General features: G+C 42.8%; 1 protein-coding gene across 3 annotated transcripts in view; it reads left to right on the top strand.

Annotated features, from left to right (window-relative positions):
- Nucleotides 1-18,321, top strand: part of Esr2 (estrogen receptor 2 (beta)) — a 56,841-nt gene that overhangs the window by 4,431 nt on the left and 34,089 nt on the right. For all 3 annotated transcript variants that reach the window (NR_104386.1, NM_010157.3, NM_207707.1), the window contains exons 2-4: nt 5,120-5,572; nt 7,208-7,380; nt 14,111-14,227. Coding sequence is in view for 2 of the 3 variants with exons in the window: in NM_010157.3 (NP_034287.3) it covers nt 5,154-5,572; nt 7,208-7,380; nt 14,111-14,227 (709 nt within the window). In the remaining variant the exon portion in view is untranslated. The remainder of the gene's footprint in view (nt 1-5,119; nt 5,573-7,207; nt 7,381-14,110; nt 14,228-18,321) is intronic.

The following is an 18,321-nucleotide window of genomic DNA, read 5'->3' as shown; positions in this document are numbered from 1 at the left end:
CTTGGGTACTTTCTCTAGCTCCTCCATTGGGAGCCCTGTGATCCATCCATTAGCTGACTGTGAGCATCCACTTCTGTGTTTGCTAGGCCCCGGCATAGTCTCACAAGAGACAGCCATATCTGGGTCCTTTCAGCAAAATCTTGCTAGTGTATGCAATGGTGTCAGCATTTGAATCTATTATTATTGTTGTTATTATTGTTGTTGTTTTGCATGTGTAGTGCATGTATGTATGTATGTATGTATGTATGTATGCATATGGGCATGTATGTATGCATGCATGGTATCTATTAGAGCATGGGTATATACATACAATAACGCTGTACGTGTCTGGAGGTTAGAGGACAACTTTTCTCTCATTCTCCCGTGGATTCTGGTGAATAAACTTGGTCAGCTTGTGAAGCAAGTGATTTTACCCATGGAGCCATCTACCTGTTTTTTGGAGACAGAGTTTCCTGTCCATCTAGTATGGAATGTCACTCATGGATTGCATTGGATCTTCATGCTTGCAGAGCAAACACTTTACTGCTGAGTTATCTCCTCAATCTTAAAGGCCTGATGAAGGAACTGCTTTTTCAGAAGACCAGGGTTCAATTCCCAGTGCCTCCATTGTGGCTCATCACCATTTGTGACTCCAGCTCCAGGAGACCTTCTGGCTTCTTTGGGTACCAGATACACACTCAGTACACAGACATCCACAGGCAAAACACTCCTACACGGAAGCTAACAATAAGTAAATCTTAAATAAGAGGCCCGATAAGAAGGAACACAGCAGAGGTTTCAGATGGTTGTTACTGAGTTACAGATGGACGTTCAGTGGGACCCACTGAGCTTCCGGATGCTGGACTGCTAACTAGATTTCTTTTGGAGATGAAAAGCTAAGGGCCTGTGAATTCAGTGAGACCCTCTTTGATCACGATGCTAAAACTTTATCAAATCATTTAATTATATTTTTTGTTCACTTGGTATTATCTTGAAGTCCTTTGATCAAATTTATTTGAAATGCCCTGTTCTCTTGGCCTACAATTTCCTAAGTTTCATTAGTTTTCCTATGACGATTCAGAGTACCATGTTTGTTCGTTATGGAGGGTTACACTAAGAAAGACTTGGTGGCATCTTTCTGGTTTTCTTTTTGTTGGATGACCTTTTCTTTTCTTTTCTTTTCCTTTCCTTTCCTTTCCTTTCCTTTCCTTTCCTTTCCTTTCCTTTCCTTTCCTTTCCTTTCCTTTCCTTTCCTTTCCTTTCCTTTCTTTTCTTTTCTTTTCTTTTCTTTTCTTTTTCAAAACAGAGTCACAGTGCATAGCTCTAGATGGCCTGGAACTCAGTATGCAGAACAAGCTGGCCCCCAGCGTGCAGCCATAACTTGTGCCTCTGCCATTCCAGGGCTGGGAATGCAGGCGTGTGCCACCATACCCGGTTCATTTCAGTAGACTCCATATGAACTGGAAAGGGCTGGAATAGGGCTCAGTGTTCACACAGTGTTTGCCTGGCATGCAGACAACCCTGGGCTTGATCCACAGCACCACATATGCTCGGTATGCTTGTGTACATCTATAATTGCAGACCTGGGAAAATGGATGAATTCAAGGTTCTCATTAGTAATAGAGCAAGTTCAATACCTGCCTGGGTTACATGAAACACTGCCTCAACAAACAAACCAACCAAAAGAAGGCAGGACTGGAGAGGTGACCCAGTGACTACATGTGCAACCATGAGGACCAGAGTTCGAACCCCAGCAGTGGTGTAACAAGCTACATATCCCTTGCTTGCAGTCTCAACTCCAGCAGGGATGGAGAGAGGAGAGAGATTCTGGAGTTTTTGACTTACAGCCTAGCAGAGAAAAACTTGAGATCTAGGTTCAGAAGGAGAAGGAATGGATAGGGAGTGGCAGAGAAGGGCACCCAACACCCTCTCTGGCCTGTATGTGTGTATACAGATGCATGTGCCAGCACATACACACAAATAAATACATAAATCTTTAGAAAGGAAGGTAGCATATATACTATAATGACTGTACTCATTTTTGGACATTGTTTTTATTTGTTAAAATTGGACCTTCCACTTTGGCTTTTTAGACTTTTTTGTAGTGTTCAAGAAATTTACATTTTAATACTACCTCCAAATGTTGTGTATAAATACAACATTCGCTATGCCTTCCAAGAGCTTAATGTATTTTGCTCTCAGTTGATAGAAGGTGTGCTGTTTAAAGTCTATTGTTAAAGTTCTTTAGATGTGTTTTGATTTAGGATTTGGCAGCGTCAGACATGCTCAGATGAAGCAGGCAAGCAATATACTGAAGTATGTATGATCTCAGAGCTGAAATACTGAAGATACAGCTCAGTGAGGGCTGGGTTAAGCTTGCACTGGGGGTCAGGAGACTGCTCAGTGGTTAAGAGCATTGATGCTTCTCCTCTTTATTATCCACCAAATTTCTCCTACCTTTGAGTCTTTGGATTGTTTTTTTCTGTTGGTGTAGCAGTCTGGGTCAAACCAGTGCTCACAGTTATATGACACCTTGAACAGGGAAAATTGAATGCAAAGAAATCCTAACTATAAGAAGAGATAAGTATAAACTATGCAGAGGTTCTTTTAGCCCCTTAAGGATGAGGGAAAATACCCAAGGAAGGACAATTCTGAAGGAGTTTAGAACTTGCTAGGCAAGGTGAGGTTTGGCTATCCACTTGCAGTGATATTCAGCTTGTTTAGAGGATCTAGGGTTGGGTTGCCAATAAAGCAATGGGTTCTCTCTAAAATGCAGTTCAGTGGCTGGCCAGAAACCAGGACATGGACGCAAAGTGGGGACCTGGATTCTCTCAAGGGCAGAAGGTCTTCGCTCGGAGCATGCAGGATGCCAGGGGGAAGAGTCTTGTACAACAGATGACTCTGCAGTGTTCATCCTTTGGGCCACAGTCTAGAGAGGTGCCTATGAGAAGGTCGTTGCCTTGCAGAGTGCAGTGATGCTGAGAGATTTCATTCTGGACCTTTGCCTGGGGCAAGCTCCACCCTGGATTCTCACCTTCATACTGCCTGTCTCTACCAGGGCCAGAAGTTGGAGTAAGCCTCTTTGTCTCATGGCGTCTCTCTAGCACCCTCTATTGAGCTTAGTATCGAGCTCTGTTTGTTTTTACAGCACATCTTTTATTGACTGATTGACTGATTGATTGATTGATTGTATAAATCCTATATTGACTGTTGCTTTTAAAGATTAGAGGCATTAGACTGACAAAATTACCGTGGTCAGATAGATGATTCATATGATAAATTTCTCGTTTTTGTTATTGTAGATTTACCGCATATTTGAATATGTTAAAACTATAATAGTCTCACTCACTGATGTACCCCTTTTTAGGCTTATTTTTCAGTAACAGCTTACAGTCGACCTTGCGTAGTTATTTGGAAAAAAACATTTATGCATTCCCGTGTTTTTAAATCCAAAAGTAATTTTGTGATAAGTTATTGTGGTTTAAAGTTCTCATAGTTGAGGCCTGGAGAGATGGCTCAACAGTTAAGAGCACTAGCTTCTACTTCAGATGACCTGCATTTGATTCAATTCCAAACATCCACATGGTGGTCCACAGCCATCTGCAGCTGCAGTTCAAGGGGATCCTGATGCCTCTGTAGGGTCCAGGCATACATGAGGCATACAGGCATACCTATAAAATAAAATAACAACATCTTAAAAAGTTCTTGTAGCTGACATCAGCAGCAACGGAGTAATAAGAAGTGAGTGGGGTGTGTGTGGCTTTGTTGATAGAGTACTCCTTTAGCAAGTGTAGGATCCTGAGTTTAATCCCTGTATGTTCAAACTCAGCACGGTGGTGAATTCATATAATCCTAGCACGTGGGAGGGAGATAGAGGCGGGAGGATCAGAAATTCAAGGTCATCTTTGGTTCCATAAGTATTTTGAGGACAGCATGAATGCTTGTGAGCCCCTCTCAAAAGACGGTCAATAAAACAGAGAATGGGAGCTGTACACCGTGCGTTTCCACCTGTAGGTCATGCTTTCATAGACATCTTCCAGGGCACACTTATAGTCTTCTACTAATATGTGTGTGACCTCATTAAGGTAGCACAGACACTAGAATTTTAAAAAGCCCTATGCATGCGTGAGAGAGACAGGGAGACAGGGAGAGCGGGCACACAGGTGTTGTGGTATGTGTGTGCCTCTGTAAGACAATTTTCAGGGATTTTCTCTTTCCACGGTTGGTTTTGGAATTAACTCATGTCATCAGGTTTGAGCAGCAAACACTTTTATCCACTGAGCCCATTTTCTGTCTGCTCTTCCCTTTTCTTTTTCCTCCTCCTCCTCCTCCTCCTCCTTCTTCTTCTTCTTCTTTTTTTTTTTTTGAGTTACATCTCAAATATCTCGTATATCCCATGCTGTTCTTTTTTTTTTTTTTTTAAGATTTATTTTATTTTATGTATGTAAGTACACAGTTGCTCTCTTCAGACACACCAGAAGAGGACATTGGATTCCATTACTGGTGGTTGTGAGCCACCATGTGGTTGCTGGGAATTGAACTCAGGACTTCTGGAAGAACAGTCAGTGTGTTTAACTGCTGAGCTCTCTCTCTTCCTCTCTCTCTCCCCCCTCTCCCTCTCTTTCTCTCTTCTTTCTTTCTTTCTCTCTTTCTTTCTTTCTTTCTTTCTTTCTTTCTTTCTTTCTTTCTTTCTTTCTTTCTTTCTTTCTTTCTTTCTTTCTTTCTTTCTTTCTTCCTTCCTTCCTTCCTTCCTTCCTTCCTTTCTTTCTTTCTTTCTTTCTTTCTTTCTTTCTTTCTTTCTTTCTTTCTTTCTTTCTTTCCTTTCTTCCTTCCTTCCCTTTCTTTCCTTTCTTTCTTTCTTTCTTCCCTTTCTTTCTCTTCCTTCCTTCCTTCCTTCCTTCCTTTCTTTCTTTCTTTCTTTCTTTCTTTCTTTTCTTTCTTTCTTTCTTTCTTTCTTTCTTTCTTTCTTCTGAGACTGCATCTCTGTAGTCCAAGCAGGCCTGGGACTAGAAATCCCCCTGCCTCAGCTGCCTTGAGTGCTAGAATTATATGTAAGCACCATTGCCCCTAGCTAAAATGAATACTTCTTAGTTACTCCGGCAGCTTGAACTAACTGGATATCATCTGCTTTCCTCTGCAGGCATTCCACCTGCCCGTGAGTCTCTGAGAGCATCATGTCCATCTGTGCCTCTTCTCACAAGGATTTTTCTCAGCTGAGACCTACGCAAGACATGGAGATCAAAAACTCACCATCAAGCCTTACTTCCCCTGCTTCTTATAACTGTAGCCAGTCCATCCTACCCTTGGAGCATGGTCCCATCTATATCCCTTCCTCCTATGTAGAGAGCCGTCACGAATACTCAGCCATGACATTCTACAGTCCTGCTGTGATGAACTACAGTGTTCCCAGCAGCACCGGTAACCTGGAAGGTGGGCCTGTTCGCCAGACTGCAAGCCCAAATGTGCTATGGCCAACTTCTGGACACCTCTCTCCTTTAGCCACCCACTGCCAATCATCGCTTCTCTATGCAGAACCTCAAAAGAGTCCTTGGTGTGAAGCAAGATCACTAGAACACACCTTGCCTGTAAACAGGTAAAGCCCTGTAAACCATGGGTGGTGGCTTGATCCTTTCTTTACAGGTTAGCATGAAGAAAGACATGTTAGAAAAGGTCTTTACTCTGTCACCTGCATTCTTAGGATACTGGAGACATGTTGCTCTGTCCTGCTCTGACATTCTAGTTCTTAAAATGTTGCGCTTATGGATGGACACTATGGAGAGAGTTCACCATAATGAATAATCGTCTCTTTATGCAGCAAACATCAAACTTGTATCCGTTTGGTTTAGGTGAAGGTGTTGGGTTTTAAGTGGTTTGTTTTCTTTTGTTTGGTTTGTTTGGTTTGGTTTGCTTTTCACAGTCAGATTAGAGTCTTAGTGTAAAATGACAGGTTACTTACTGTTGATGACAAATTGTCTCCAGGATGAACGTAGCCATGGTAACACTACAACTTCCACGAAGTAGCCATGCAAAGCCAGGAAAGCTAACGGGCACAGGCTTTAGTGATGAGCTGAGGTGGTGCTTTGTCAGGGGCAATGAGACACCAACTGTAGGATTCTGTTGAAAAGATCTGAAGTTAACACAAGTTGAACTCTGAATGCATGGCCACGTGATGTATTGCTTCTGTCTAATTTGTAAGGTTTTCGACTCTACCGATGGCTGTTGAGAGAGAGGAGAACATATGAATGCGTGACTGGAAGAAACGGAGGGCTGGAAGAGAGAACCACGTTAGGGCACACTGACTCTTAAATGCATTACTTGTAGGGTGTGATGGTGCATACCTTTGATCCCAGCACTCACAAGCCAGGTCTAGCCTAGTCGACATAGTGAGTTCCAGGACAGCCAGGGTTACATAGAAAGACCCTGTTTCAAAAGACAAGGCAAAACAAAAAAAAATTTGTAACAATATTTATATAAAAATAATTTACAATAATAATATTATTATTATTATAACAATATTTCAAATATTGTTATAAATCTTAGAGGAGACAGGAGCTGGAGGGCCCATCTCAGTACTAGAGGCATGTTTAACATCCTCAAGGCTCTGGGTCTAACCTGCTGTACCCCCAAACCCAGAACCTCTGGCAAACCAAACCAAACCAAACCAAACCAAACCAAGCCAAACCAAAACAACCTTTAAGAAAATACACAATAATTTATTTTTTCTCCTTAATATTTTTATTTATTGGTAAGCTAAAGAAACAAATATAAAAACTGTAGGTTGTGGCTGAAGACAAGTGCTTTTAACATATCTCTCTTTAAAGGGTGAAGTTTGTTTTTATCGTTTCTGAACTAGCAATAGCTCTACTATCTCCCTCCCCAAAAGAAACATGTCCTGGCAAATCAGCCCATGGGCAGAGTGTGCAGCTGCCCCTGCTGCTCCTCTGCTGGACAATTCCTTCTTAGAGCTACGGATCCCAGCCCAGCCCTGAGCTGCCCTCTTCGTAGCCTCTGAGGGCTTGGACTCACCACGTAGGCTCTTAAATGTCAGTCTCCACTGCGATGGAGCTCCCTGTGATCTGATATCAGGTTTCCTGGAACATATTTATCCCTAGCTCTGGAAGGCAAAGAGATTAAATTTGACCAAGTTCATGCTATTTTTTTTTTCTGCCAAGCCCTTCCCCTCTCTTGTTGTGTCCTTTGACAATGGCTGTGTTCTCTGCTCCCCCAGAGAGACCCTGAAGAGGAAGCTTGGCGGGAGCGGTTGTGCCAGCCCTGTTACTAGTCCAAGCGCCAAGAGGGATGCTCACTTCTGCGCCGTCTGCAGTGATTATGCATCTGGGTATCATTACGGTGTCTGGTCCTGTGAAGGATGTAAGGCCTTTTTTAAAAGAAGCATTCAAGGTACAAGACTATGATAAATCATTCCTCTAGTATTTACACTTTGGCTTGCAAGCAATTTTGCAGAGATGATCTGATATAAATGTCACCCTTGGGCTGGCTTACACTTTGTGAACGTGAGCAGCTTAGATGAGTGTGTGTTTGGGAGTGGGTTGAGTGGGGGTGTATGGATGTCTGGATTGCTTGTTTCTACTCCAGAACCCTAAGATTATAGGGGCCAGAAAAGATATCTGTTTACAACCTTGTAAAGATAGTGCTAGGAAAAAAAAATCTGTGCTCATCAAAGAATGTCTATCTGTTCATTTTTTCCTAGGTTTAATATAGGGTATGCTTATGTCATGACGGTGGGCTGGCGTTTAACTTTAATGTTGGTTTGTTTATGAGACAAGGTTCCACGTAACCCAGGCTGACCTTGAATCCATTATTTAGTCATCAAAGATCCTGAACATAGGATCCTCCACCTCCACAGTGATCATAGGCATCCACCACTAAGCCCAGTTTGTTCGGCGCTGGACATGGAACCCAGGGCTGCTTCCTGCATGTGAGGCAGGCTCTCTACCAACTGCGCTATGCCCCTAAGCCACACTGTACTTCCTGACATTTACCATTCTTCATTTTCATGGTTTTCAACTTTCCTTGCCAACTTGGTCGGTAAAGCTGCCTGCCTGCGTCTTAGTGCAGTGGGGCTGTGTGGTGCAGGCTGCCTACATCTTAGTGCAGTGGGGCTGTGTGGTGCCAGCTGCCTGCGTCTTAGTGCAGTGGGGCTGTGTGGTGCCAGCTGCCTGCGTCTTAGTGCAGTGGGGCTGTGTGGTGCCAGCTGCCTGTGTCTTAGTGCAGTGGGGCTGTGTGGTGCCAGCTGCCTGTGTCTTAGTGCAGTGGGGCTGTGTGGTGCCAGCTGCCTGCGTCTTAGTGCAGTGGGGCTGTGTGGTGCCAGCTGCCTGCGTCTTAGTGCAGTGGGGCTGTGTGGTGCCAGCTGCCTGCGTCTTAGTGCAGTGGGGCTGTGTGGTGCCAGCTGCCTGCGTCTTAGTGCAGTGGGGCTGTGTGGTGCCAGCTGCCTGCGTCTTAGTGCAGTGGGGCTGTGTGGTGCCAGCTGCCTACATCTTAGTGCAGAGGGGCTGTGTGGTGCCAGCTGCCTGCGTCTTAGTGCAGCGGGGCTGTGTGGTGCCAGCTGCCTACATCTTAGTGCAGCGGGGCTGTGTGGTGCCAACTGCCTACATCTTAGTGCAGTGGGGCTGTGTGGTGCCAGGTTTCCCATCAAGACCAGACTCGCTGACCTCTCCACAGAGTGAGGCACCACCAGACCAAACCCTGTAGTTTCTCTCCTGGGCTGTGGGGCACAGAGAAGGGATCAAGGACAGGGGTTCCTTACCACTTCTGGTCTAGCTTAGGGCTTGGCTTATTTTTAAAAGCTTATTCTTTTAATTCTGTTTCCTTTTGAAATTCTTTCAACGAGTATTAGTGGAACTGTGTATTAGGTTGTGCGACACAGGAAGACAATGCAGTGTATTCTATTTTGTTCATTACTGGTACAAAACCAGTTTCTTGAATGATAATTTGTAAAAAGCATTGGGCTCACACGATGCGTAGAGATATATTCTGTATGTGTGTGTGAACCTATGTGCATGTACACATGTGAGTGTGTGTATTTGCATACATGTATGACTGTGTGTACATGCCCCTTTGGAAGCTAGAGGTCATCATTTGGTATCTTTCTCAATTTCTCTTCACCTTATTTTTAGAGTCAGAGTTTGTTATTGGACCAGTTGCCACCCAGGCAGCTCTGAGGGTCCTCTTGCACCCACTGCTGGTGTTACAGAGGTGATCCTAGCTCTTACATTGGTGCCAGGGATCAAACTTGGGCCTTTCATGCTCTGTGACTAAGTCACTTTAAGCTTGTCCTTATACTTTACTGACCAAGCCATCTCTCTAGCCCTGGTGTTCTTTCTCACATTATGGGATTGGCAGACATTTCCTGTTGTTGAAGGTCTAAAAGCTTTTCTCACAGTCCTTAACATTCAGCCTTATAGATTAATTGCTTTGTCTTTAGTGTTGAAGATACTATCGGTTATTTTTATTGTTTCAGATAATGCTATGATTTATATTTGTTTATAAAACATTGGGAAAACGTTTTCCTCTGGATGTAGTCTCCAAATGGTAAGGTCCGAATGTCATGTTAATGTTTAAAGTTTCCACCCACCGTCTCCACTCTTTTCCCATTTTTGGTGGGCATCTCATATAACCCAAGCTGACCTCAAATTTGTGGCTGGCCTTGACCTCCTGAACCTCCTGTTTCCATCTCCCAAGTGCCTAGATTACATATGTAAGCCGCCATAATTGCCTTAATGTTTAAAATTCTTGGTAGGTGTCTTTCAATTATTTTTTAGAAAGGCACAGACATTATTTTTTCTATTAGTGAACCGTGAATGAGTTTTGTTGTTGTTTGTTTTGTTTTGAGACAGGGTCTCCTGGAGCCCAGGCTGACTTTGAACTCATGACCATGAACTTCTGATCCGCTAGTGACTACTTCTCTAGTGCTGTGCTTACAGCAGTGTGCTGTCATGCCCAGATTATGTGGATGGAACCCAGGGCTTTGCGTGCTAGGCAGGGACTCTAACAGATGAGCCACACTCCCAGTCCCCTGAGAGTTTCATTTTGTTTTTTTACCAAAGTGTTGATAGCGTTGAGACTATCTTTTTATTTTTATTTTTGTACATTGCATAGCTGTTTAACTTGACCTTGAACTAACTATGTAGCTTTAAACTCTTCCAGCTTCTATCTCTCAAGTTGACATGTAGAAATATCTAATCATTACATGGTTAAATCCTATCAACTTTGGAAATATAATTTTTAAACTTAGGTCTTTTGACATTGGGAAACTATATCAACTTGTACTTAATTTGTGGTGGTTGACTTTTACATGGTATTATTTAATTGAAAGAGAAACATTTTGGTATACTGAATAACATAAGGATCAATATGTTTATCCCTAAAAGACATTTTTTTCATATATTTTATTGATTAAAACCTTTCTTTTTTTTCTCTCACTGATTTAAAATATGGGAGCTGGGTTGCAGATCTACTCAGATACAAAGAGAGCTCCAGGCTAGCCTGAGCTTTAGCACACAGCCTGGTTTCCAGGAGGAAAACAGCATAGGGTTTTAGTTTGAAGTATAACTTATATATAGTAAGATTTCCCTATGTAAATCATTTATGCTTCTAAGTTTTTGAAAACATGTCATATAACCAGCAACATAATAAAGATGTGAATTTTATCAATGGAAAGTTCCATCCTGTGTGTGTCCATTACTTCGCCAGGTTGGGGATAGCTCAGTTGGTAGAGTATTTGTCTAGTATGCAGGAAGCCCTGGCTCAATGTTTGCTCTTTGGATGTTGGCTCAGTGTCTGGGAGCTTCCAGCGGTCCAGGTTAGTGACACTGTTGGTTTTCCTATGGGGTCGCACCCCTTCAGTTCTTTTGCTTATATTGAACCTTCTGATCTTTTTAAAGGTAAAAATAACTTCGTACATATTTTTTATTGTTTTTGAGATTATAATTACATCATTTCCCTTTTCCTTTCCTCCCATCAACCCCTCCCATGTGCCTCCTTGTTCTCATTCAAATTCATAGCCGTTTTCTTTAATCATTGTTACATTTATAGATAAGAGCACTGGCTACTCTTTCAGAGGACCTGGGTTCAATTCCTAGCAATCACATAGCAGCTTACAACTGTCTGCAACTTCATTTCCAGGGTGTCTGATATCCTCTTTTTGCCTTGATGGGCACTGGAACACATGTAGTGCATATCTATCTATCTATCTATCTATCTATCTATCTATCTATCTATCTATCATACACACACACACATACATACACACATATTGTTTTTTTGTGATAGCTTTGTGGCTTTGAACTCACAGACATCCACCTCTGGGGTGCTGGGATTAGAGGTGTGCAACCCCCATGCCTGGCTTATAAATAAAACATTAAGACTATCATGCAGATTAGAGAGAAATTTGAAATCACAGATGCATTCTTCATGGCCTGGAAGAAAGCAGACATCACTGTGAACTAGGTGATGAACTGTAGATGTCTACAGAAGCTCAGGGCAGTGTGCAGTTAATGGACAGCAAGAAAAGGACCCTGCCCTACTACAACAAGGCACTAATGCTATCTGCAACTCAAACGAGTGAGGAAGACCTTGAGCTATAGTAATCGAGTGAATAATTAGCTATATATATTTTTAAGAAAGCCAATGGAACTGAGCAGTAGTGGTGCACACCTTTAATTCCAGCACTCAGTAGGCAGAGGCAGGTGGATCTTTGTGAGTTCAGTGCCAGGCTGGTCTACAGAGCAAGTTTCAGGACACCCAAGACTACACAGATAGGTAGATAGATAGATAGATAGATAGATAGATAGATAGATAGATAGGAAGGAGGGAAGGAAGGAAGGAGGGAAGGAAGGAAGGAAGGAAGGAAGGAAGGAAGGAGGGAGGGAGGGAGGGAGGAAGGGAAGGAAGGAAGGAAGGAAGGAAGGAAGGAGGGAAGGAAGGAAGGAAGGAAGGAAGGAAGGAAGGAAGGAAGGAAGGAAGGGAGAAAGAAAGACAGAAAAAAAGACAGACAGACTGATGGACGGAAGGAAGGAAGGAAGGAAGGAAGGAAGGAAAGGAAGGAAGGAAGGAAGGAAGGAAGGAAGGAAGGAAGGAAGGAAGGAAGGAAGGAAAGGAAGGAAGGAAGGAAGGAAGGAAGGAAGGAAGGAAGGAAGGAAGGCAGGCAGGCAGGCAGGCAGGCAGGCAGGCAGGCAGGCAAGCCAATGAAAACATTTAGTTGTTTGTATTTTAGAGAAAGTCTTCCTGCTGTCTATCCAGACTGGCATCAAAGTCCTTCTATCTCAGCCTCCCAAGTGCTTGGATTACAGTTGTGCTCTATCTCATGCGGTACCAAAATATTTGTTCTTAATGAATTTTAAACTTACAGTATTTATGTGTGATATAAAGAACATTTTAGAAAAAATTTTTAAAAAGACAAAAAAAAAAGAGAGAGAGAGAGAGAAAAACTCCCCAACACCCAAAAAGAACATTTTGCGCAAGACTGTTGGTAGAAGTGTTGCTAACATACATCATCACCCACAATACTTTAACACATGTTTTCTATGTCTCCACCATGCTACCATCAAATCTGGGAAGCCAGCACCATATGTTACCACCCTGAAGGCTCAGACGTCTGCATGTTACCTGCTCTAGTTCTGAAATAAGCTGTTTTACCATGGAGTCCTCCTTCCCTTGATGGAAAATGATAATAATAAAAGATATAAGCATTCCTTTCTCACTGCTCATGGAAAGTTCCTGAACCAGGTCCTCTTAGGGGACAGAGATTTGATTTATGTATATATCTATATCTATCTATCTATACACATATTATATAGTGTATATAATGTATATATAGACTACATATAATATATATCCATATATATTCATTCATAGACATACATTCCTCTATGTTCCTATTTCTCTCTCTGTGTATATGTATATAAGTGGCCATATTAGAGATGCTGTGTGTGTTTATTTTTGATGGGTGTATGTGCACATGTGTGGAAGTCAGAGGTCAATGTTGGATGCTGTCTTCTGTTGCTGTCCACCTTAATTTTTGAGTCAGTTTCTTCTGTGAACCTGGGCCCTCTGATTAGTGAGACTGGCCAGCCGGTGTTTAGGTATCCACCTACTTCAGCCCTGCCCTCCCCCACTATACTTTTTAAAGCTACATGCTACATGTATGTATGTATGTATGTATGTATGTATGTATGTATGTATGTATGTTACAGAGTGGGAGTTAGTTTTTAAATGATCTTTTCAGTGTGTGATAACATTTATGTAGATGTCTGTGACTAATACAAAGGAGAGAAAAGGAAACCTTTGCATAGCCAGAGTGCAGGCAGTGATGAATCTGCCTCCCGGCCCCACTGTGCCCAGGCTATGCAGTCACAACTCCTTTCTTCCCTACGGAGTGGAAATGCTCCTTCCTTGCCATGGCTTGACCACAACTGCACATATCTCTGTCTTTGCACTTTCTCTGTTAATGGAATTTCATTTCTCTCTCTTCTCTCTTTCTCTCCCCCCCCCCTGTGTTTCTCTGTCTGTCTCTGTCTCGGTGTCTCTCTTCTTTCCTTTCCTTTCCTTTCCTTTCCTTTCCTTTCCTTTCCTTTCCTTTCCTTTCCTTTCCTTTCCTTTCCTTTCCTTTCCTTCCCTTCCCTTCCCTTCCCTTCCCTTCTTCCCTTCCCTTCCCTTCCCTTCCCTTCCCTTCCCTTCCCTTCCCTTCCCTTCCCTTCCCTTCCCTTCCCTTCCCTTCCCTTCCCTTCCCTTCCCTTCCCTTCCCTTCCCTTCCCTCTTCTCTTCTCTTCTTTTCTTTTCTTACTTAGCCCAGGCTGGCCACTAACTTGGCCAAGTTTGATGACCTGAGTTGGACCTTTGACCTCTCTCTTTCTAAATAAATAAATGTAAAAGATTAAATAAACCTTTAAAAAAAGAATAAAGACCTCAAGGCTGGGAATATAGCTCAGTGGGTGGGGACTTGCCTAGCAAGCACCTTGCCTAGCCCGAGGCCTTGGGTTTAATCCTTAGTACCAAAAGGCACCCAAATATGCTCTTCACTTTGGTGCCTCTCCTGTATCTGTCCCCTGTCTCTCGGCTACATAGTGTTACCAACCAAATGTTTCACTAACCACCCTTTTCCTTGCTGTAGGACATAATGACTATATCTGTCCAGCCACGAATCAGTGTACCATAGACAAGAACCGGCGTAAAAGCTGCCAGGCCTGCCGACTTCGCAAGTGTTACGAAGTAGGAATGGTCAAGTGTGGTGAGTGTTCGCTTCCCTTTTATTGTTCTGGGTGCCTGGGACAGCTGAGGACCTGGAGACTCAGGCCTGCCTGAGAGGAGGCGAAGGGCGTGGGAAGTGTCTTTGGGTGTTTGTATCCACCAAAGTGCACTGGTTATTCCGTGCAGCTGCAGACGGAGTTGGGAAACTGAGCAAGCACAGGGCAGAGATTTCGGTACATTACAGGGGAAAGTTGCATGGCTCAGTGGTGGGGCAAGAGGAAGGCCTCTGTGTAGGTTGGTGGACTTATAGCCACTGAAACATTCTAAGGGCTGGGGATCCACCTGTCAACCAAGAGTGACATCCTGGCATCATCGTCCCCAGTTAAGCTTCTGACAAGAAAGCAGAATGCATGGTGGATCATTCAGATGACTATGGGAAGGTGCAGTTCTGTCTCTTCACCAGCTTTCTAGACTTAGGGGAAAACCATATGTGTGTGTGTGTGTGTGTGTGTGTGTATACACACACACACACACACACACATATATATGTAATGTGTATAATATGTATATATACATATATACTTACACACATATATGTATATGTTTGTTTCTGACTTATACATATATATGTACATATATGTCAGAAATGTAATAGAACTATGAAAAGCACATAGAGCACAGATTTTGAATATGACTGCATATATTTTTATGAATGTACACATATAATTTACAGTCAACTTACAGATTAAAGTTTATACACATACAAACACATATTTTATGTATTTATCTTTTTCTTCTTTTAGATTTTTTTCTCTTTAAAATAAATCTATTGCTGGGAAGTGGTGGCACATGCCTTTAATCCCAGCACTTGGGAGGCAGAGACAGGCAGATTTCTGAGTTGAGGCCAGCCTGGTCTACAGAGTGAGTTCCAGGACAGTCAAAACTACACAGAGAAACCCTGTCTTGAAAAAAAAACAAAAACAAAAATAAAATAAAACCTCTCTCTCTCTCCCCATATGTGTTCCCCATATGTGTGTGTGTGTGTGTGTGTGTGTGTGTGTGTGTGTATGTAACTACAGTGTCTGCAGAGCCTAGAGTTGTTGGGTCTCCTGGAACTGGAGTTACAGGTCATTGTAGGCTACCCAGTATGGGTGCTGGGATCTAAACATGGGGCTTCTGGAAGAGCAGCACATACTTTTAAACACTGAGCCATCTCTCCCACCCCATAGCTTGCTGGTTGTTGAAACTCATCTGTATACATTTTCTTATTCATATATATTCACATTGGCTCTGCCTGTATTTATTTTTCTGGTAGCTAACCACTGTTTTGCTTGTAATTTATTGTAACTTCTCTCCATTTGGAAAAAAAAAGTTCATCTTTTCTCCATGATCATTTCTTAGTAGCTCTGCTTAAAAATAATTTCTTAAAACTTAATGTCTGTTTTGGATATGTGCATGGGTACCTGAGGCACTGGAGTTGGAGGTATCGGCAGCTGTGAGCAACCAGATGTGGGTGCTTGGAGTCGAACTCAGGTCCTCTGGAAGAGCAAGCAGCAAGCGCTCTTAACCATGGTGCCATCCCTCTAGCCCCAGTCCCTCTGCTCCCTGGGCAGTCTTTAGTCCTTTTCTTCTTCTTCTTCTTCTTCTTCTTCTTCTTCTTCTTCTTCTTCTTCTTCTTCTTCTTCTTCTTCTTCTTCTTCTTCTTCTTCTTCTTCTTCTTCTTTCTTCTTCTTCTTCTTCTTCTTCTTCTTCTTCTTCTTCTTCTTCTTCTTCTTCTTCTCCTTCTCCTTCTCCTTCTCCTTCTCCTTCTCCTTCTCCTTCTCCTTCTCCTTCTCCTTCTCCTTCTCCTTCTCCTTCTCCTTCTCCTTCTCCTTCTCCTTCTCCTTCTCCTTCTCCTTCTCCTTCTCCTTCTCCTTCTCCTTCTCCTTCTCCTTCTCCTTCTCCTTCTCCTTCTCCTTCTCCTCCTCCTCCTCCTCCTCCTCCTCCTCCTCCTCCTCCTCCTCCTCCTCCTCCTCCTCCTCCTCCTTCTTCTTTCTTTTACTTTTTCTTCTCTTTTCTTTTCTTTTCTTTTTTTTTTCTTTTGGTTTTTCAAGACAGGGTTTCTCTGTATAGTCCTGGATGTCCTGGAACTCACTCTGTAGACCAGGCTGGCCTTGAACTCAGAAATCCACCTGCCTCTGCCTCCCAAGTGCTGGGATTAAAGGCGTGTGCCACCACTGCCTGGCCCTTTTCTTTTTCTGTGTCCAGTGGACTTGAATGCCCACCAAATTTAGAAGTCCAACAGTATATCTCTTAATTTGATCACGTTCTCTGGCTTGTTGGAGTCAATGATACGCTCCACTCTGTGTGGGACATCCTGCTTGCTGTGCTCGCCACCCTACGCGCTTTCCAAAGGTTTGTATGTTAAAAGACTGGTGCCTCTATTAGGATATAGACACCTCTATTCTCAAACAGCTTTTGAGAAGTGGGGCTGCGTCAGAAGTCTTTAAGTTACTAAGGGTGTGGCTTCAAGGGGATTTTGGGAATCTATTATTCTTTTCTTTCTCTGTTTTGCATCTCTGTCATGAGATAGGTGAGCAGGGTCCCCTCTACCCCTCTACTGGCTTGCTGACATTGCCATCAAATGCTCACATCAGATATTTAAAAGGATCATGTCTGCTTGAAAATTTTAAAACTGAGAGCTAGTATAAACTTTTTCTTTTCATAAGCATATCTTGGTTATCTGTTAGAGCAGCAGAAAGCTGACTAACAATGTCCATGGCCTCCCAGAATGCATTCGATTCCTTATAAGAGATATATCTAAGTATCTCTATCTATAGATATATTATATATGTGATCTATATTATGTAGATATCAATATATCTAAAAGATATTTCAGTCCCACCCACTTTAGTTATTTTTATGTTGGAAACTAGTGGGCTTCTTCCCAAACCTATTTTTAATCATTGTTACAATGTATAATTAAACATGAAATATATGTAAACATGAGATATGAGTAGAAAAGACAGCTGTTTTCAGGAAAACCTAGCTGAAAGCTTTGGACAGAAGTGTTAAAGGTCAATATTGAGTTGGGAATGGGTGAGACTTGGGAGGAAATCATAAACCTAACAAGATCCAGAATTTAAATTGCCCTGGAAGTATCGAGGTTGTTTCTCTGTTTTGTTTTGTTTTGTTTTGTTTTGTTTTGTTTTGTTTTGTCTTGTTTGGAAGGGCGGGTTAAAGCGTTATTTATTTTTATCTTATGTGTATACATGAGGTCTGAGTGTATGTGTGAGTGACTCCCTACAGTTACAGATGGTTGTAATCCACCCAAGTGAGTGCTGGAAATTAAACCTGAGTCCTCTTCAAGATCAAGGTGCATGTGTTCCTAAATGCTGAGCCAACTCTCCAGTCCCTCCCTGTTGCTCAGCTTTAGACACTGACCCCGGAAACCCCAAGATAGCATATTGTATATCTGTGTACAAAAGGGCCTGGACCAGTTGTTAGGGATGCTTACAGAGAAGGCCTTGGTCCTTTGATAAGTTATTACAAACAGATGTTTTCTGTTTTAGGTGAAGCAGAATTTTAAGATGAGTATGTATTTAGAAAATGATTTCCAGTTTAGTCTTCAGATGCATCACCGTATTGTCTTTGTTGACCAGTCTTAGCCCCAGCTTCAAGGCAGGATTCCTGGTAGGGAGAGCTGGAGCCTGTAGGAAGTGTCTTAGCTTCTTCACTTTTTGCGGACTTCACTTTTTTCTCTTAGCTCCAGCTCTCTCTCTCTCTCTCTCTCTCTCCCTCTCTTTCTCTCTCTCTCTCTCTCTCTCTCTCTCTCTCTCTCTCTCTCTCTCTCGCCCTTGGGTTTCTTATCTCTGCAGCAGACTATCTGCTGTTTGGGTTTGAGAGGAACAGTGAGCAGACATGTGGAAATCATGACATGGTGTCTGGCGCTCCGTCTCAGCTTCCCTTAGCTCTCCTCATGGGATTCCAGAGTTTCTATGAATTCTCACACAGTGTGGTTTCCCTAGGCTCAGTACAGAGAAGTAAGGAATTGTCCACGTGGGCCAGGCGTGGTAGCTCCCACCTGTGATATCAGCTCTTGGGAGGCTAAGGCAGGAGGATTGCTGTGGCTCTGAGTCCATCTTGGATGGCATA

Source organism: Mus musculus, chromosome 12 (genome assembly GCF_000001635.26).
Source record: "Mus musculus strain C57BL/6J chromosome 12, GRCm38.p6 C57BL/6J".
NCBI classification, from domain to species: Eukaryota; Metazoa; Chordata; class Mammalia; order Rodentia; family Muridae; genus Mus; species Mus musculus.
This window is presented reverse-complemented; position numbering and strand designations above follow the sequence as displayed.